The sequence below is a fragment of the Pinus tabuliformis genome, chromosome X (assembly GCF_031772625.1).
Source record: "Pinus tabuliformis cultivar Carrire ecotype Pingquan chromosome X, CPIR1, whole genome shotgun sequence".
In the NCBI taxonomy this organism is placed as follows: Eukaryota; Viridiplantae; Streptophyta; class Pinopsida; order Pinales; family Pinaceae; genus Pinus; species Pinus tabuliformis.
Window position 1 is genome coordinate 1,188,778,285 of NC_142308.1, and position 21,012 is coordinate 1,188,799,296.

Sequence of the window (21,012 nt, forward strand, 5' to 3'; positions counted from 1 at the left end):
GGAGGATGAACCTTTTGGTGACTCCACATCACAGTTCTGGCTCAATTTGTGAGACATACGCAGACAAATCCTCAGAAATCACTAGCTGACCCAGTGCCTGACCCTGAGAAGATTGTCAAGCAAAGCAAGACATCACGAAAAGGAGCATCAAGATTAGGTAAGCCTAAATAATCTTATGTATCTCTGCAAGAAAGGCTTGTAACTGAGCATGCACATGTTGAAAATATAGAGCCTAGCACTACTAGTGAAGAAATATTTTCAGAGATTCATAAAGCTCCTTGTCTAATAAGTTCCCCTTTGGATCTCAGTCCAAAGGAAACCACCCTTCCAGTCCATCAGTTTTCTTCAACCCTGTCATTCATTTCTCAACTCCCTACCTTCCAAATTGCCAGTACCCTTCCATCTACTCCAGTCATGGCAGGCCCACAAGCACCTACCAAAATGGAAAGAATCATAGCTGCTAGGTATGGACCCCTGGTCCTGCCTATTTCTTTGAATGCCATGCTTATAGGAGAATATCATAAATACATGTCTAAGTTCACGGGTACAGAGGGAGTAACAGCTGAAGAACACCTCGAGTCTTTTTATAGCTATGTTGATAACCTAGACATCAGTGAAGATGATGTGTGGATGAGAGTATTTGTCCAAAGCCTTGATGGAGAGGCAAGAAAGTGGTTCAGAGAACTGACCCCTAGGTCTATAGCAGACATTGAAGCATTAGATGATGTGTTTTTAAAGCATTGGGGAGATAAGAAAGACCTGCTATACTACCATACTGAGTTTGGCAACCTGAAAAGGGAAAATGGGGAGTCATTGTCTGATTTTAATAAAAGATTCAATCGTATGTATAGCAAGATACCAGCTGAAGTAAAGCCTACCCCCACCTCTGCCAAACTCACCTATGCCAATGCCTTTGATTCTGATTTTTGCCTGCTATTAAGAGAGAGAAGATGTGCTACTCTAGCCGAAATGCAAGATGCAGCCTTGGAGGTGGAATCCAATATCATGGCTACAGAGAAACTCAAAGGACATGCTGATAGAAGGAGGCAGAGAGGTGGGCTTCCTCCTCTTCTTCACCTTCAGAACCTAAAATAGACAAAATGACTAAAATGATAGAGTCATTGGCTGCTGAAATATCTAAACTGAAGGTTGAGCAGAGTTCTGGGAAGGCAAGGCCTCCTAATACATTTGCTCCTGGAAATCCTAATCCATTCAGAAGAGCAAATGAACAATTGCAGATCATTCAGGGGGGAAAAGAGGTCATTGAAGAATAAAGGGTTAAGGCTCCTTTCCAGAACGTAGTCATGGAGGAGGAACAATTTGATGAAGAAGATGAGATTCACTGCATGGAAGACAAGGGCAGTGTTGCCTTTTTGACATTGGCTGCCTACGAAGAGTCATTACTCAGGGACCAGACCAATCAAGAGTGGGACAGAGAAGCTGTTCTACAGATTGAAGACCAGCAAAGATATAACTTGAGGTCAAGAACGAGTAATGTCAAAGAGAATCTTGCCCAAAGAGCTGCTGTCCCCACAGAGCAGTAGATCAACAAATAGAAGAGACCAGTAGCTGATCCCATCATCCTCAAAGCACCAGCTCAAGAGGTAAGAGGCCCTGACAAGTCCCCTTCCCCTTTCAGTTTTGAATCAGAAGTCCAGAAGTTAAAAATATCTGTACCTCTGATAGAACTTGTAAAGAGTGAGGTCTTTAGGAAGCCCATCCTTGATGCCCTTGAGCTGAAAGCCACACAAGCATCCAATGACTATGTGAATTTACAAGATGATAAACCTGCAGTTGTGCTTAGCCCAATGACTGAACCTGCTGATGACAATTCTCCATCATTTTATGTCTCCTTGACCATTCATGACAAAATCCTCCACAACTGTCTGCTGGACACAGGTGCCAGCCATAATCTGATGCCCAAAGTTGTCATGGAAGAGTTAGGCCTTGACATTACCAGACCATATCATGACTTGTTCTCCTTTGATTCAAGGAAGGTGAAATGTCTGGGGTTAATCAAAGACTTGGCTATCACCCTAACTCAGCTGCCCATAAAAAGCATGATGATGGATATCGTGGTGGCAGATGTCCCCCCTAAGTTTGGCATGCTACTTTCCAGAGGATGGATTAAGAGGTTGGGTGGGACATTGCAAAATGATTTATCTTATGCCACTGTCCCAGTTTTTGGAGGAGAAAGCAGAAGATTGTATAGGGAAGCCCAGCTGGCCTATATCATCAGCAATGAGAAGAACCCCACTAATCATCCCATTTACGCTGTGGACACTAATTTTGGGACATGTATTCTCCAAATTGAAGAATCCCAGAGGGCCTCGGTCAAGAAACCAGTATGCCAGGCCATGAAAGAGGAAGGGACACAGGCTTGGGATATGTTCTTTGATGGAGCATGTTCAAAGGAAACTGTAGGAGCAGGAGTGGTGCTGGTGTATCCAAAACAAGACAACACACATCTGTCTTTTAAACTGACTTTCCAGGTCACCAACAATATAGCAGAGTATGAGGCTCTGATACTGGGCTTAAACGCAGCTAAAGACATGGGAATCAGGGACATCAAGGTGTTTGGAGATGCTGATCTCATCATTCAACAAGTGAACAAAACATTCCAAGCAAGGCACCCAAGGCTGAAATCGTATCGAGATGAGGTATGGAGACTCAAAGATACTTTCGATAGTTTTTGTATCTCATATATCCCTAGAGTCCAAAATCAGCTTGCTTATTCCTTTGTTGTGTCTGCTAGCATGTTCATCCCTCCCATGCCCCCTAAGTTGTTTTATGAAGTCCAGATAAAATATAGACCATCCTTGCCTGATAATGTCTAGCACTGGAAAGTCTCTAAGGATGATGATGAAGTAAATAGGTTTCTGCAAGTCATTGATGAATTCTCTAAAATACAAATTGATCAAGAGAATGAAACCTTGGAGGAATGTCCCCAGCCCCAGCTAAAGAACAGAATTGGCCAAGACAACATTGTACAGTTGCCCAACAATCATATACCTAAAGGGCTAGTGCCTCTAAAGAAGTTGTTTGACCATAATGATATGCCTCATAAGATTGCCCAAAAAGAAGATCAATCTGTAGTCCATAGACATAACATAAGGAGTCCAGATCATCCAAAGTATATAAATCTGTCCACTCATTTGTCTGCTGCCCAAAGTTTTGAGTACTGCACCTTAATGAAGCAATTTACCGTTGTCTTTGCTTGGGAATACAGTGACCTTAAAACTTATGACAAAAAGATCATCCAGCACAAGATCCCATTGGAGAAAGACACCATTCCTTTCAAGCAGAAGTTGAGACCCATGAATCCTTTGCTCCTCCCTTTGATTGAAAAAGAAATCAAGAAATTGGCTGCCAAAATCATAGTCCCCCTGAGATATTCAAAGTGGGTAGCCAATTTGGTAGTGGTGAGGAAGAAAAGTGGAGAAATCAGGCTGTGTGTTGATTTCAGGAACCTGAACAAATGCTTTAAGAAAGACAACTATCCCTTGCCAAAGATGGAGCATTTGCTACAGAAAGTCTCAGGAGCCAAAGTTATGTCTTTCCTGGATGGATTTTCAGGGTATAACCAAGTTGCTGTACATCCAGATGATCAAGAAAAGACTACTTTCACCACTCCTTGGGGAAATTTTATGTACTCCAAGATGCCTTTTGGACTGAGGAATGCTGGGGCGACCTTTCAGAGAGCTATGGATATAGTGTTTGTAGGAGAGAAGGATAAGTTTGTCCTTGTCTACCGGATGATATAATAGTATACTCCAGCAGCCATCAAGATCATTTGCAGCATTTAAAGAAAGTGTTTCTGAAGTGCAGGAGGTTTGGGATATCAGTGAATCCCAAGAAGTCACAATTTGCTTTAGAAGAGGGCGAGATTTTAGGGCACATTGTTTCTGCTACAGGTGTCAAAATTGACCCAGAAAGAGTAAAAGCAATACAGACCTTGTCTGTCCCAAGATCAAAAAAGGACATCCAATCCTTTCTAGGCAAAATAAATTTTGTAAGGAGGTTTATTCCTAATTTTGTAGAATTGGTAAAGCACGCCACCTCTATGCTAAAAAGGGATCAGAGATCGGATGGACTGATGTAGCAAGAAGATCTTTTGAAGCCATCAAGAGAGCTATTATGGAAGCTCCCACTTTGATCAGCCCAGATTACAACAAGGAGTTCCATATCTTCTCCTTTGCTTCCAGTGACACCCTTGCAGTAATTTTATTACAGAAAGATGATGAGGGTTTAGAGCATCCAGTGGCATTTTTCAGCAAAACATTAAGGGATGCTAAACTGAGGTATGATATCATCGAAAAACAGGCTTATGCCCTTATCAAATCCTTGAAAGCTTTCCGAATATACATTTTGCACTCCAAGGTAATTGCATATGTGCCTTCTGCTTCAGTAAAGGATGTCCTAACACAGCCAGATGTTGATGGAAGAAGGGCCAAATGGATTGCAAAGCTTATTGAATTCAACATAGAATTAAAGCCCACCAAGCTTGTCAGAGGTCAGGGCCTTGCCAAGCTGATGGCTGAAGAAAATTGCAGGATGTTGGACATGAATTGGATAGGCACAAGCTCAAATGACAGACAAACAGGGGAAGAAACAGTTGAACCAGGGCAGAACCAGTCATTGGCAGAAAATCTAGCTTCTTGTGAATGGTATTCTACAATAGCTCAATTTTTGCTGAAGCTAGAAGTTCCTCCAGTCCTTAGTTCAAGCCAAGCTAGGAATATTAAGCTCAGGGCAGCGAAGTTCTGTATTCATGAGGACTTGCTGTATTGGAGGGATCCATCTGAAATCCTTTGAAGATGTTTGGACGAAGAGAAATCTACGGAAGTCATGCATCAATTCCATTCCAGCGTCTGTGGAGGACATCACTATTGGAAAACCACAGCCCACAAAATCCTCAGAGCTAGGTATTATTGGCCCACCTTGTTTTCTGATGTCTTTTCATTTGTAAAATCTTGTGACAAATGCCAAAGGTTTGAAGGAAAACAGTAGTTGAAGTCCTTACCCTTGAAGCCAATACATGCCAGTGGCCCTTTCCAGTAGTGGGGTTTGGATTTCATAGGGGAAATTAACCCACATTCTAGTGGCCAGCACAGATGGATTTTAGTAGCCACTGACTGCTTCACTAAATGGATTGATGCCATCCATGCTATGAAAGCTGATCATCATGTGGTCATGAAGTTTTTGACAAAAAATATTTTTACCAGATTTGGCTGTCCACACAAATTGATTACAGACAATGCAGCAGCCTTCAGGGCAAAAGAGTTGGTGAACATGTGTGACTCAATGGGCATTAAGCTAGTGCATTCCACCTCATATTACCCTCAAGGTAATGGTCTAGAAAAATCATCCAACAAGAGCCTGATAAGGATAATCAAAAAGCTGCTGGAAGACAACAAAAGGAACTGGGATTCCAAGCTAAAGTTTGCATTGTGGGCTAACAGGGTCACCACCAAGAAATCCACAAGGAATTCTCCGTTCAAGCAGGTATATGGAACTGAGACTGTATTCCCAATCCAGTTAACCCTCCCTGTGGCCAAGCTCTTACAGGAAGAGCAAAATGATATGGCAAAGAGAATTAGTGACTTCGCTAAAGTACATCAGATCAGAGATCAACTGATTGAAAATTCTGTAGCACATCAAAAGAGGATCAAGGAAGCCTTTGACAGAAAGGCAAAGATAGACAATTGTCAAATTGGAGACTTGGTTCTTAAATGGGCTGCACTGAAGGAAAAGAAAGGCAATCATGGGAAGTTCGATGCTCTGTGGACTGGACCTTTTATCATTGCTCAGATCCACGGGAACAACACTTTCATACTGCAAAGTATGGAAGGAAAAACAGATTTTGATGGCTCAGTTAATGGGCGGTTTTTGAAGGGTTATGTCAATTAAGGCCTTTTAAGCCTCAGCATTGTAAATATGTTCTCTTTACAAGTTTTAGTGTAGGCTTAATTAGACTCCATGCCCAATGGAACACTAGGAATTATTGTTGATCTTGTTTTGTATGTAAGGCAGTGGTCTACGATTCTTGAAACCTCACAGGGAGGCTTTCACCAGAAGGAGCTAGTGTTAGCTCTGCTATGCGGCGCTGACTTTCTAAGGTCAGAAAGGATCATGGTCCGTTTGGTTATGTTCAAAGGGAGGCTCACATTGGTCACTGTTTCCTTTCTTCCTTCATCTCGCTCATCTCTAAACCCTCATCATTCCCTGAATAAGCCTTCTGAAACTGACAAGGCCCCTTTTTGCCTTAGCCCCGAGCGCAAAACGCCAAACTTACCGTGAAACCTTACCCATACGCCCTCGCGCGCTCGTAAAACCCCTCATCGTTTCCCCACTGTTGATCACCCCAGCCGATCCAACAGCTCCCGTCGCATCCGGTAAAGCGACCCACTCTGCCACTCTCCACCATCAGATCATCTCCGCCAAGATCTGACGGTCTTCGCTTTCATCGTGCCGACAATTTGATCAAGCGTTAGCGTGCGATGAGAGCGGTTTTTCTCTCTCATCTGCTGCTACATGTCGATCGCTAAATGGAATCGCGTGACCCCGGGCTTTTACCGCTTAACCAAACTGCCCAACCAAACCACTCACGCCCGTTAAACAACCGTGCAGCTTCGTAGCCCGATGACTGACTGATCTGCCTGCTGAAGATCTGACGGCCCCAAATCACCCCGCTCTCACCTCGGTCGATAGCCTCCGCTGAGCCATCTCCACCATTCATTTTCTCGATCTGACAATCATCCTTCCCTCTCATCCCGACTGTCCATTTGCCCATGCATCCTACGTCCTTAGCCATTCTGTTTGCCCGAAGAAGAAGATGATCAGCGATGCAAGTATCAGTCACTGTCAAACCCCCCAACAACCATATTTAACAGAAAGCATGGCCAAGGGAGAAAAGGACAAGCACGACCCTGTAACTGAATTTATCAGTTATGGACTCCACTGGTACGAGCACTCCAACAACCAAAAAGGACAGCACAGCACCTGAACAGATCGGATTCTTCCACTGAAGCAAGCAAATTCGTTCAGAGACTCCATCAGGTAGTTAAATGCGGTTGGTGGTCAATTATGACCCCTCCATACCTAAATGGCCAAGTGCCATAGTATTGTAAACTTATAAATATGCAGAAGAAAGATGTAATCAGGGTTGGCATTTGATGTAAGGTTCAACTTCTGGAGACTGTAGACACTTTGTCACTTGTAGTGTCTCGCCTTCATTTTCAGCTAATACAAGCTTCTTTTGCTGTTAACTGCTCACTTTCCATTTTCCTCTGTTCCAAGCTTGTACCTGATACGCTGTGTTCTTGATCTCTTGATGTTTAGCACTAGATAACTGTCATCTTATCTCTGTGTTAGAATCTTGTATGCACCATTGAATAGGTTGCCCAGGTTTCTTTCTGTCTAATGCAGGAGAGTTGTCATCCTATCTTTGCATTAGTAGATTATATTTACCGGTTTCTTTACTAGTTGCAGTCGGCCATCACATGGTCTTGTGCATCTGCTAGTGTGGTTAGTATTTTCCATATTCACCTAATATCTAAACTGTGAGCATTGGTGGTCTAAAGCCTTGTAGTCTGAGGGTGTTCACGCATGTCTGGAGTGAAACAAAGTAAAAGTGGTTATCTGGCTTGAACCAAACCATCATTCCTTCCATTAAATCTGCAACAATAGTTGAATTTATATGTTACCAGGCATCTTCGAGCTACAACCTAGGAGAGTTTCTTGGAATCCTAACAAGAACAATAGAAGAAAAGCATTCACACATAGAGACACTAGGATTGGTTAGAGACAAGGGCAAAACCCTACAAGGGGGAAAGCCTTTTCAAATTCTTCTTCTTATTAGATTGTGATAAAATGTTCAACAAAGAGAGAGTACAATAATCCATTTCTTCGTTCACAAGACTATCCAGCAAAATTAACCAAATCATATCCCAAAGATGAACCCAACAATAATACTAGTCAAAACCATGATTCAGAAGCTCGTGGTCAATTGTCAACATCTGGGATCAATTGTCAAAATTTCTGGTCAACTGTCAAATGAAACCCTAGGTTCCAACCACATGGAAAGAGAGATATGCATGTGACTGAAGCTTTCTGGCCGCACGCAGAGGCTTGCATGCATGCGACTGTAGCGGAAATTTTCCTATGGCAACCCTGTAGTTGCAAACCAAAAACCCTAATCGAATGTGCGAGTTTTGGACCCTGTAATTTTGGACTTGTACAAACGAATTCTTCATGAACCAATTTCAGACCGGTGCGAACCAAAACCAAAGAAGAGAAAAGAAGAATGCTTGATGATTGCCTCCAAATGAGGGTCATTTGACTTGTATTTATAGCCATCCAAGGGTGTCCAATTTCTCTTTTCGGCCCACCTGTCCTTTTGTGCACATGTGGGTTTTCATATTAAATATATATTTTTTCTTTAACCCAATTAAATTCTTCCAAGGGCTAGAAGGGGTCTTCCTTGATGAGGAAGATTGTCCAAAGGAGGGAATTTGTCCTCGAGTTGCCAAATTAATATGGATCTCAAGTGAAGCAACCATCACTAGGAATCTTCCTTAGCATATTCTAGTCTGAGGGTTTCTAATTTAACCTTTGTGAAACAAGCGAAGTTCTTTTACTAAGAAATATCCAACATAAGGAAAAAATAGACATAAATCCATATGGAACAAATAATATATAAAATAATTAATAAGACATGATGAATAATATGAATTACAATGGTGTGTAGCCTTGGCATTTTATAGTTCTCAAGGTGCCCTTTCACATAAAGTTATGGCTTTATGTGATGCATATTTTAATAATTATATTAACATCCTATGTTCTATAGTTCAGGCATATATATATATGTGTGTGTGTGGGTGTGTATATGAATTATGTTTCATTTTATATACATCACACCTTGTAAAAAAAATGAAACCTATAAGGCAAAACCATTTTAACTGATCTTTCATTTTATAATCATGTGCCCGTCACCAATGGAAATAAGACAAGAAGTTGGCCAAAAAGGTATGTTAGGATAAGATACATTGTAATGTTTGTCTTTGGTGATATAAATTTTAGCTTTACAAGAAAATTTGTAATATACCCATCACATAAGTTGCTAGAAGGGAAGCCTATAGCTCAATTTTGTCACTTGGGAAAAGAGGCAAAGGTTTAGGGGTAAATTTTGGCATTTTTGGACTTAGGAGATATGGGTAAATGGGTCCCATGCACAAATAGGGGCCATGAGGAGGCAATACACACCCTTAGAGATAGAAAGTGTGATTTTAGTGGAAATTGAGGGGCACCAAGGGGGAGTCATGGGCCAAGAGTATATAAGGCAAAAGGGAGACATCCCACACCAACTTTTGACTATTACACTTGAGAATTTTACATCTCTTGGAGTTGTTTAGTGCAAGGATTGGAGTGTTGTTGAGCACAAGGGCTTCAAGTGAAATCCACACTAGTTTCGGAGAACTACGAGTGTCTCCCTTGGAGGAGTTCATTCTGGGGCTTCCACAGGGTAACATTTTCAGCGAATAGACCCAGTAGTGCACACTTCCTAGGTGCAGACGCAGTTTGACTTAGCAGTTAACTGGGCCAACTTCAGTGATTTGGGTTAGCAGAAGTACAGGAGCATTTCTACATCTTGGAGCCGAAATTTTGGTGGCATTTTGTAGGGTTATCTTGGGGCCATTTCTGAGGGTTGAATTCTCCATTTTCTGGCAGTGTGTGGACCTCACTAGGGAAAGATTGCGTAGGCCTTGTGTTGATTTGGGGTAGCATCAGATATGCTCTAAGCCTCAAATTTTGTAGGGAGGCTTGGGCACAGGTATTCCAAAGAACCCAGAAAGCGTTTTGGGAAATTCCACCCAAAGTGATTTGATTAAAATAATTAATATTTTTAATGGGGTTCCTAAGTCTAAACTTAGGAAAATTAAAATATTAATGGGTATTAATCTAATCAGGGGTGAAACTTCTAGAAAAAATCATGGATCAAGTCAAAACAATTTGAGCCTTTGATTATGTTTTAATCTAGGCCGTTGGTTGTCCAACAGAAAGATATAAGAAGGGGCTTGAGGGTCATTTGAAAAGCACACAGAGAGATTGAGAAAATTGATTTTCTAAGGTGAGAAGTTCTCAGGAGGAAAATCGATTGAGGAGATCTTGCAGCAGAGGGGTAGTGAGAATCTGGGAGAAGGAATTCCGGGAGAGTACAAGGTAGAGAGAGGATAGAAAGACGTCTAGAGGAAGGCCGACGCTGGCCTATGCAGTGATGATGCAAAGGCAGCGCAATCAGTGAGGGGAAGTCAAGTTTTTGTTGAGGGAATTCGAAGTTCAGTTGTCGGAAGCTAGGGTGTAAGTTTGGGAGGTAGGAAAGTTCATTTCTCAGCCAACAGAGGATCCTGAGCAGAGAGGCAGCATACTACCCACGAGGGTGATGCAGAATATGCCCAGGGTGATGCAGTTCTGTGCAGATGCCACGCAGAGCTTACAGAGGTGAAGGATCAGTCACTAATTCTCTAGTGATAGGGTGAGATCATTTCACCAATCTTTTGTCCAGTATTTTCTCTGTAAAGGATTGCTAGTTGAGCATCCTAGATTTGTACTCTAATTTTTCTCTTGCATAATAATAAACTCTCAGAGTTGCTGCACCAGTTTTCCCACATTGGGTTTTTTTGGGGACTTTTTGTCCAAAAATAATTGTGTCCTATGTGTTGCATTGTTCTTTCCTGCTCAGTATTTTGTTTCCTTAAATATATTAATTAAGTGAAGGTTGCAGATGTATTTACTTCAAAATTTACCGTAGAAGACAATAAATAACTTGCAATTTAATCAAGTAGGAGAAGTGACATCAGTTTGCTGCAGTAGGGATTCCAGTGTAGGAATTTTCACATGGTATCAGAGCTAGTGCAGGAAAAGAAAGAGGAGCAGAACCAGTAACCCCAATGCTGAGCATAAAGGGAATTCAAAAAACTGCAGGAGGTAGTAAGTCGAAACCCCAGAGGGTTTATGCAATTCCTGCCAGAGGATCGGAAATCCAAGGGAGTCTCTCTTTGAGTGAGCTGACGGAGAGAAAAAGCTTCCAGTTCAATTTTTGTAGTGGCAAAGGGAGCAATGCTGAGCCTCAGCATGATGAGCAACTGGTGGACACAGATTTTTGAATAGGCAGCTTTGTCAGGTTGAAAAGATATTAGAAGAAAGAAGCAGCGGAGCATAGTGAGGGAATACTTCCTCAGTGATTTCTTGTAGAGGAAATCAACATTTCTCGATTGCTGAGTAGCAAAGGAGCAACAACTTACCAAGCTCCATCAGGGAGTGTGTAAGTCAGCCCAGGAGCTACGCAATAGGGAGAAAAAGGGATTTGTTCGACAGTTTTCGGAGGAGATGGAAACCAGTGGCTTGAGGGATCATGATAGGTTGGATGGGGCTTCCAACTATGCCATTTGGAAGGCTAGGATGACCTTCCTGCTAGATGAGCATGCCCTCAAGATGTACATTGATAATGTGGTGGCTGAACCTGCTGATGCAGATCCGCTAAAAAAGTACAAAGCTAAGATGGCTAAGGGAAGATGATGATCCTAGATGGAGTCAAGGATCATGTGGTGTGCCACATTGCCATCAAAGGGACCACTAAGGAGATGTGGGATGCCTTGGCCACATTGTATCAGGGAACTTCCGAGTAGCGAAAGATGTACTTAAAGCAGAAGTTGAGATCTTCTCAGATGCAGAAGGGGGAGCGAGTGGATCCATTCCTTACGAAACTGAAGGAGACCTGTGATGAGTTGTCAAATGCGAGACATACTCCTCAAGACTCGGAGTTAGTGAGATTGCCTCCAAACTCCATCTTATATGATTGAAAGATCTTTGTTCAGAGTATCCTGGGCAGGGAAGCGTTGCCAAATTGGGACGAGATATGGGTAGCTTTGAAACAAGAAGAGTTGAGGAGAGACTTGCTCAAGGTAAAACTTGATGGGAGGAGCAACAACAGTGAGTTGAAGCCCAAAGAGGAGGAAGAGGATAACGCAACCCTTGCATCGTAGGGACAACCGGGGCAACAGAGACATAAGAAGGACATCTCCAAGGTGAAGTGCTTCAAATGTGGTGAGATGGGCCACTATGCATCCCAGTGTCCTTTGAAGAAGAAGGACAAGGATGAGAAGCATGATCTGAAAGTTGAAGCCACGAAGATTGACGAGGAGTTCACCATGACAGCTGAGATACCTCTAGGAGGGAGGTGGGCTAATATAGAACTATAATCAGAGGACTATAGAAGGGCAGGATCCTTGAGGAGCCCACATCTTGGATCATCACCTTGCTACAGGAGCCCATGATCAGGAGTAGCAGGATGGTGGAGTTTCAGTTGGTGCCATGGAGTGTTGATTCGACAGATGCAGTGGCTAGGAGAGCCAACGCCTAGCATCGCAGAGAAGAGAGGGAGCAGTGCGAGAAGGCATAGTGCAGAGCTTAAGTTGTGCAGTGGCTTCAGAGGCAGAGTGGACTAGCAGCAGTCAGGATTTCAGCACCGAGGTGTATCCATTAGATACTTGTCCATTTTTGGGTGTTTTTAGTTGCTTCTCTCAACAACTAAGCTGTAGTGCGGATGTAGTGTTAGCAGTGGCAGTGCTAGCAGCATAGCAGATGCAACGTCTGAGAGGGAGTTGTAGTACAGATGTAGCATTGGCAATGGCAGTGTCAAAGGCAACAGTACAATGGCAGCAATAGCGCAGTGGTTGGTGGACAATACGTCAAACATTAGCAGCGCAAAGACGATGCTTTAGAGTCAAAGCAGTATGCAGAGAGGTAGTGTATTGTTAGAGCACATTCCTTGCTAAGAGGGAATGTTAATTTGGGGTAGCATCGGATGTGCTCTAAGCCTCAAATTGTGCAGGGAGGCTTGGGCACAGGTATTCCAAAGAACCCAGAAAGCGTTTTGGGAAATTCCACCTAAAAGTGATTTTATTAAAATAATTAATATTTTTAATGGGGTTCCTAAGTCTAAACTTAGGAAAATTAAAATATTAATGGGTATTAATCTAATCAGGGGTGAAACTTCTAGAAAAAGCCATGGATCAAGTCAAAAGGGTCTGAGCCTTTGATTATGTTTTAATCTAGGTCATTGGTTGTCCAACAAAAAGATATAAGAAGGGGCTTGAGGGTCATTTGGAAAACACACAAACAGATTGAGAAAATCGATTTTCTGAGGTGAGAAGTTCTCAGGAGGAAAATCGATTGAGGAGATCTTGCAGCAGAGCGGCAATGAGAGTTCGGGAGAAGGAATTCCTAGAGAGTACAAGCAGAGAGAGGACCGAAAGACATCCAGAGGAAGGTTGACGCTGGCCTATGCAGTACTGACGCAGAGGCAGCGCAATCAGTGAGGGGAAGTCGAGTTTCTGCTGAGAGAATTCGAAGTTCAGTTGCCAGAAGCCAAGGTGTGAGTCTGGGAGGCAAGAAAGTCGATTTCTTAGCTAGAGAGGCACCATAATACCCATGAGGGGTGACACAGAAGCTGCCTAGGGTGACGCATTTCTGCACAGAAGCTGCCCAGGGTGACGCATTTCTGCACAGAAGCCACGCAGAGCCTCTAGAGGTGAAGGATCAATCACTGATTCTCCAGTGACAGGGTGAGATCATTTCACCAGTCTTTTGTCTAGTATTTTCTCTGTAAAGGATTGCTAGTTGAGTATCCTAGATTTGTACTCAGATTTTTATCATGCATAATAATAAACCCTCAATGCTGCTGCACCGGTTTTCCCGCATTGTGTTTTTCCGGGGACATTTTGTCCAAAAATAACCATGTCCTATTTGTTGCATTGTTCTTTCTTGCTCAATATTTTGTTTCCGCAAATATATTAATTAAGTGAAGGCTGTAGATGTATTTACTTCAAAATTTACCGTAGAAGACAGTAAATAACTTGTATGATTTAATCAAGTAGGAGAGGTAACACCAGTTTGCTGCAGTAGGGATTCCAGTGTAGGAATTTCCACACCTTGGAGCTGGGTTGCTGGGGAGGTTGAGGAGCCAAGGAATTAGCTCTTCTAAAGGCTAATTTCCTGCTTAGGGAAGAATTTCTCAATGGTAGAATTTCCAGCAGGCAGAATTCTTGCGGAAGTACGCACCAGCTGGCCAGTTGGGCCATCCGCACCTGTTGGAGGGCTCTCTCATTGCTTGGAGTTGAGTCAAATTCTTTCTGGGTTTTTGTGAGTTTTTGGAGAGGAGTCTAGGGGCTGAGTTTCAGTCTGATCTGGGCAGTATTCAGAGCAGAATTCATCGTTTCAGTTGTCAGACAGCAGCAGATTATTCACTGAGCAGTGTGCATTTCTCTTCCAGGGCTATTCGTCACTTGGGTCAGTGACATCTTTCTGGGTTTTGTTCAGCTTGCTTGGAAAGCTCAGGTTCTTTCATTTCATCTCATTCTATGTATCTGGTTCCACATAATTAATAAAATGGCTGAGAGTATTTTGGTGGTGTCACTTGTGTGCTAATTTGTGGTTGTGTTATTTATTTATTTTGCTGTTCCAAGTTACTGTTTTGGTATGCACTGTTAACTTGGATACCAAATGTACAAGTTCGGCACATGTTCAAAAGGATATATGTTTGAGGCCTTGGAGAGGACTTTGACCATTTAAAGTTTTCCCTACATTGCATTAAAGATATATATCATGGAAAATAGAAAATGTAATAAAGGGGCGATCTAAACATCATAAATATGAGCTTAACTGTCAAAAAGCAGACAGAGACACCCTTAACTTGCTCTAATAAGATAAGAATTTTCTGGTCAGAAATTGCTCTTTCAAGAAGAGCACTTTGTGCTGTTAATGGTGTGCATATTATTCAGTTGGCAAGTTCAACAACTGGGCTACAAACCATCGCAGACTCTGTCTATATCTGGATTCAGATATTAGTTGCATCAATAAAAACAATTGAAAATCCACTAGTAACTAGTGCGACTAATGCCCAGGTGGGTTCATTACATCAAGAAGTCTCATTTCTTCCAAAAGATGAAAGAATCATCTTGTTACTGAAATAGTTTTTCTTTTGGTGGAAGGCATATTTAGAACTTTAAACTAAAGAAGCCATAACTTAAGTGAGTAGATGTGCCAGTACAAATGGACTTGAAAGAGTGACAAGTCAACTCCATGAGAAAGATCGTCGCGGGAAAATCGTAATTCGCTGTTTTGAGGGTATAAGACATGCTGTAATAAGATGGGCATCTTTAAGTAAAAATCGTGTTGTTACTGAAATAGTTTTTCTTTTGGTAGAAGGCTTATTTATAATCTAAGAAACCAAAGAAGCCATAATATATTGAATAGATTTGCCAGGACAAATGGACTTGAAAGAGTGCCGAGTCAACTACATGAGAAAAAGTGTCTGTGGGAAATTTGTAGCATTTCATTGCTTTGAGGGTATAAGATAAGCATATTTTAAAAAAGTTCTCAAATGGGTTCATAACTTCTCATACATGACAGGATGTTGATGAAGATGATTGGATTACAAGATACTTCTTCGCTGGAGGTACAATGCCCTCAAGCAACTTGCTTTTGTATTTTCAGGTATTTCTGTACCTGCGTGATTTTTATCAGTTGTTTGATTGTTCATTAAGCGTTGTGATTACAATATTACTCCAGGCTTGCTACTTAATTATTTTTATTTGTAGCCTCTAACACAAATATAAAACACAACAATATTTTCATCTTAAGGTGAACGGTGAGTTCTTGATTTTTCTTTATAAAAAACATTATTTTGCTGTCTGCACGCTGAACAATGATTTCACAAGAAAATTCCTTACAAACATCTGTGACAAAGGCAAAAATACTGAAACGCTCACACACACTAGACACTAGTGAAAGAGTTAACAAATAATCACAAGTCCTTTTATAGTTTCTAAAAGGAGTAGGAACCATCTTGATCTAATGCAAAGATTATGATAATGTTTTGTTCTCTAGTGACTTGAGATAAAGTGGGGTGAAACAGTTAAAAATTCAAATAAGTCTATCAGATAACTACCATGATTACTGGTCAAGTCTCGCACAACCAGTGCAGGATGGGCCTCGTTAGCAAGGCGACTCAGGATCAAACTTCACTGAGGGTGGTTGTGCCCTGTGCTAGGGGGAGGCGGCATGCTAAAAAATCCAGTCAGCTAAGAGCTGTTGTGGTTCAGGCCAGGTGCGATCCCTAGGTGACTTTGACGGATTAGATGCCCCTGGGGCGCGGCTTCTCAAACCACGGGTCAAGCTTGGAAGATCACAGACAACTTGGCAAAAAAAAACTACTATGATTACTGATCTGCTTGAATGGAACTTTTAAATAACATGTCAAGTGGAGGAATGTGGAGAAAATTATGATTAAGATGCAATTCTTGAAATAATAGTAAAAAACTTCTAGAACTTGCTCTCAAAGATACTAACAATTGAAGGCAGGGAGAGAAAAGATTATCACATGTAATTGATAACTGTTATATATTGCTTGCAAGCTCTTGTATAATAAAATAAACATTATAAAATGTGAAACTGGTTAATAAAAATTCACAAGTCAACAAATAATTGTGTTATAAGCTGTAAAATAATCAGATTAACGCACTTCTTAAAGACAATGTATCATTCTTAAACGAAGGAAACCGCAAGATATCAATATAAAATATGCGCAGGGAATTTGTGATGTTTTATTTTCACTGTAGCTTCTACTTTGTCGGTGTTAAACAACATAGACATCTTGATTTCTCACCATTGCAAAGCAGCCATGCATGCAAATAGCTCAGATTCTACCTGATTAAAAATGTAGGTTGCAGAATGAGTATGTTTCGCAGAAAGTTTGGCTCTGCCAACCAAATGAAATAGACTGGCCTTGACAATCGGGTCATACAACAACTTTGTAGTTAATTTTGGAAGAGCATACTACAAAACAAGAATCTTGTATTCATTACCAGGTCTATGTAAGGGCACAGAAAGGGAATGGTTTGTAAGATGTGCAACAGTCAGTATTTTAACATTAACAATATAAGTGGATAAACTGACAAATACTAGTATTCATATCGATTTGACTGAGTTCATTCAAACCTACAGGATCACGTTGCGGTTGTTGATCATTGGCTTGTAAATGGGAAACACTATGCTCAAACAAGGTACTGAAGCTTACTTTCCGTCTAGCTCACTATCTTGTATAGTGTTACTCATATGGTTAACATAAAGCTACATCATAAGATTTGGGTGTATCATGTATTTGCAGAGTCCTAATTCTCCATATTATCTTGCAGTGAAGAATGGCTGAAGAATATGGATAAGAATTTGACCTCTATAATTCCCATATTTAATGATACCTATGGAGAGAGCTCGGCCCAAAAATGGATTGCCTACTGGCGAACGTTCTTCATTGCAGTGGTGGAACTTTTTGGATATAATGATGGGGAAGAATGGATGGTTTCACATTTGCTTTTTAAAAAGACGTAAATTTGATTCTGATATTGGCAAAGTAGAATACATTTTAAATATCAAAGCAAAGATATGTCATAACTAATATATTAAGGAAATTACAGAGGCCTCTTCTGGATGGTTTTTGAGAGTAAGTGAACGTTCATTGCAGTGGTGGAACTTTTTGGATATAATGATGGGGAAGAAGGATGGTTTCAGATTTGCTTTTTAAAAAAAGTAAATTTGATTCTGATATTGACAAAGTAGAATACATTTTAAATATCAAAGCAAAGATATGTCATAACTGATATATTAAGGAAATTACAGAGGCCCCTTCTGGATGGTTTCTGAGAGTGAGTGCTATTTAAAGTTTGTTTCCTACCTCTTACACATGGATATGACCAAAAATAGATACATAATTCACCTGCAACACACACCACACCTAATACAGATCTTAGAATTACCATGCTTGAAAACACAGAGATATTTTTGTATGCTAAAAATCCTTAACAATGTTCAAAATGAGATACATAAGATTGATACAATACACACTATACCTATACAGAGCATAAAATGGCCATACTTGAGACCACATAGATAATGTGAAACGCTAATAAACAGCTATTACCCAGCAAAGACGGCTTGAACAGTTTGGGTGAATTGTTCAGATTGCTTAGGCCATCAAGTTAAAACACAGCAGTACATGTTACATGATTACATTGCTAACTGATAATATGATAGTATTGAGTTGTTGAGCAAGGGATGCATCTGCAAATTAGATAGTGCCAGACAACACACTCAAATGAATAAGATCGTTGAAATATGCTTGTTTGATGAGAGTCGTATAACAAATAAAGTTTACAATGAATATATGTGGAGTGATGGCAAGCACATTTCCTACCAATAATATTTTGCTTGCCCTGATATAATGTTGCATACAATGTAATTTTCTATAGCCGGGCCGTTGCAAAATCACAGATACTGCAATGTGGATTTGACCCAAATAACACATAATTTACTTTCTTTTATGAAGTTTTAATGTTGTAAAGTAGATAAGATAAGATAAGATAATTATATTTATGTCTAATTATTGACTAGAAGGTAGATCAAATAGACTATTGAGGTAAAGTAGATAAGATAAAATAATTATATTTATGTCTAATTATTGACTACAAGGTAAGTCAAATGGACTATTGAGTACAATGATGTCTATACAATGCGGGAGAACCAAACAATGTCTTATAAAAAATACATGCAAAAATACAATACATGAAGTATCATGTTACGTTAATATTAATTAATATGGTATTATGTTACACTAAGCAAAGTAGTGGGGAAGTGAAATGGTACTCTTAATTCAAAATTTATTTTTTATTTCTTTTTTCAATCCTGGAAACAATGAAATCATTAAAAGTTTATATCAAAATCTCAGCAACCATAAAATAAAAACAACCATTTAATTTATAAAGACAACCAATTAATTTATAAAGACAACCAATTAAATAAAAACAACCATTTAATTTATAAAGACAACCAATTTAGTTGTACATTTCATTAAAATTGTGGAAAAACTATTATCACATAGGCCAAATTTAATTTTTATTTATTTTTTCAATCCTGGAAACAATGAAATCATTAAAAGTTTATATGAAAACGTTAGCAACAATAAAATAAAAACAATCATTTAATTTACAAAGACAACCAATTTAGTTGTACATTTCATTAAAATTGTGGAAAAACTATTATAACATGGGCTAAAGGGACATTTAAGCGATATTTATTTTCGTGGTGTTCCACTTAATTTAATTGAGCAATACCTTATTAATTGACCAATACCTTATTAATGAAGTTTTAATGTGATAAAATAGACAAGGGAGCCACTGTCGTGGCGGTAGTCCCTGCCGGGGTCTGCCATAACAACAGAATACAAAGGCTCTGTGCAACATGTCTACACACTCAATATAATTATCATGCTCATAAGTTCACTCTATTACTGAGCATATTAAGAGATCATAGCCACTGTTTGGTTTGAACCAAGTGCTCATCACTTATTCTGTTTGGTTTGAACAAACTTGCTACCTTCCCTGAAAGATCTTGCTGTCTGCATGGCGTTGCAAATTCAGTGTGTAATTTGTTACAAAAATTCAGATTAGGGCTTGAAAATAAAAAAATTTAGTCACTCCAACTTCTCTGGAGAATTTGGAAACTATTGATTTTGTCCTTGGAAGAGAGCGCAGAGAAACTACAGCTCTTTCCCGCGAGGTCTTTATTTAGAAAAGCTGGAGACTGTGATGCAGATAAGTTTTGCCTTCTAACATGCCCTTGAAACCCTTGGGCATGCATCGGAGATGTGGATATTGGATTAGCTCCATCCATCTCCAGCCTAACAACTTCACCGGCCGCTGCATAGAGCAAATCCCATGCATCAGTATTCTCTGTCAAAGGAGTTGTTGGCGGGGATGAGACCTGTGAAGGACCCTTCGAGCTTCCCCTGGACCAACTGCCAACTGCAGATAAGGTAGACTGCGGAGACCTTGCCAGACTATTTGACTGCAAATCAAGTTTTACTAAAAGAATTAGATATTATGTGTATGCTATAGGCTTAAATGAACAATCATATAAAAGAGTCTGGCATATTGTAGATATGGAGTACTCGGAAAAATGAATAAGACTTCAATACAATACCTTGTTTGCACCCTCTTTTGCAAACATCTTCTGCCTGCACGCCCACTGAGAAGACTGATTCATATCACTGTTTTCGTCATCATCAAGCATGGCATGAGCAATCTGGCTGGCCAAACCAGCCATGTAGTCATCTTAAATCTAAATTAAGTCATTATTTTTAAATCTATGAAATCAAAAAATAAAACAAAATTCCTTAAAGTTTTGTAATCCAAGCAAAGAAATACGAACAAATGTGAAGATGATAATATCACACGTCAAAAAGACAATGCCACATTTCTTATATCTGTCAAAAGGACTTTGCCACGTTTCATATATTTTTCATGCAGTTTGACGTAAAAGAGCATGTTGTTCACTTTTATTCGAGACTGGTTCATAAATCTCTCTGCTTATGTGTAAGCGCTGTCTGCATGGCGTTGCAAATTCAGTGTCTCTCTTGCTGTCTGCATGGCGTTGCAAATTCAGTGTGTAATTTGTTACAAAAATTCAGATTAGGTCTTGAAAATAAAAAAATTTAGTCACTCCAACTTCTCTGGAGAATTCGGGAACTATTGATTTTGTCCTTGGAAGAGAGCGCAGAGAAACTACAGCTCTTTCCCGCGAGGTCTTTATTCAGAAAAGCTGGAGACTGTGATGCAGAGAAGTTTTGCCTTCTAACATGCCCTTGAAACCCTTGGGCATGCATCGGAGATGTGGATATTGGATTAGCTCCATCCATCTCTAGCCTGACAACTTCGCCGGCCGCTACATAGAGCAAATCCCATGCATCAGTATTCTCTGTCAAAGGAGTTGTTGGCAGGGATGAGACCTGTGAAGGACCCTTCAAGCTTCCACTGGACCAACTGCCAACTGCAGATAAGGTAGACTGCGGAGACCTTGCCAGACTATTTGATTGCAAATCAAATTTTACTAAAAGAATTA

At 40.4% G+C, this 21,012-nt stretch overlaps 2 protein-coding genes across 6 annotated transcripts in view; one reads left to right on the top strand and one right to left on the bottom strand.

The window, feature by feature from the left end:
• LOC149144199 ((S)-coclaurine N-methyltransferase-like) overlaps positions 1-17,519 on the top strand; it is a 199,890-nt gene extending 182,371 nt beyond the window's left edge. For 3 of the 5 annotated variants that reach the window (XM_089446189.1, XM_089446188.1, XM_089446190.1), the window contains 3 exons: positions 15,472-15,555; positions 17,065-17,123; positions 17,256-17,519. In XM_089446189.1, coding sequence (XP_089302315.1) covers positions 15,472-15,555; positions 17,065-17,123; positions 17,256-17,448 — 336 coding nt within the window. In that variant the 3' untranslated portion in view covers positions 17,449-17,519. The remainder of the gene's footprint in view (positions 1-15,471; positions 15,556-17,064; positions 17,124-17,255) is intronic. The other 2 variants (XM_089446192.1, XM_089446191.1) reach the window with 2 other exon arrangements.
• Positions 17,520-19,581: 2,062 nt separating this feature from the next.
• Positions 19,582-20,222, bottom strand: LOC149144200 (uncharacterized). The gene is made up of 2 exons (XM_089452066.1): positions 20,095-20,222; positions 19,582-19,959 (listed from the first exon to the last, which is right to left on the bottom strand). The coding sequence occupies exons 1-2, from the start codon at positions 20,215-20,217 to the stop codon at positions 19,582-19,584; spliced, it is 501 nt and encodes a 166-aa protein (XP_089308192.1). The 5' UTR covers positions 20,218-20,222.
• Positions 20,223-21,012: the final 790 nt, after the last annotated feature.

Bases quoted from the DNA above. Each gene is read 5' to 3' on its own strand.
- LOC149144200 (XM_089452066.1), bottom strand. From the start codon at position 20,217: ATGGCTGGTTTGGCCAGCCAGATTGCTCATGCCATGCTTGATGATGAC. The intron at 19,960-20,094 runs GTATTGTATTGA...CTTGATTTGCAG, and splicing joins CAAAAGAGGGTGCAAACAAG to TCAAATAGTCTGGCAAGGTC.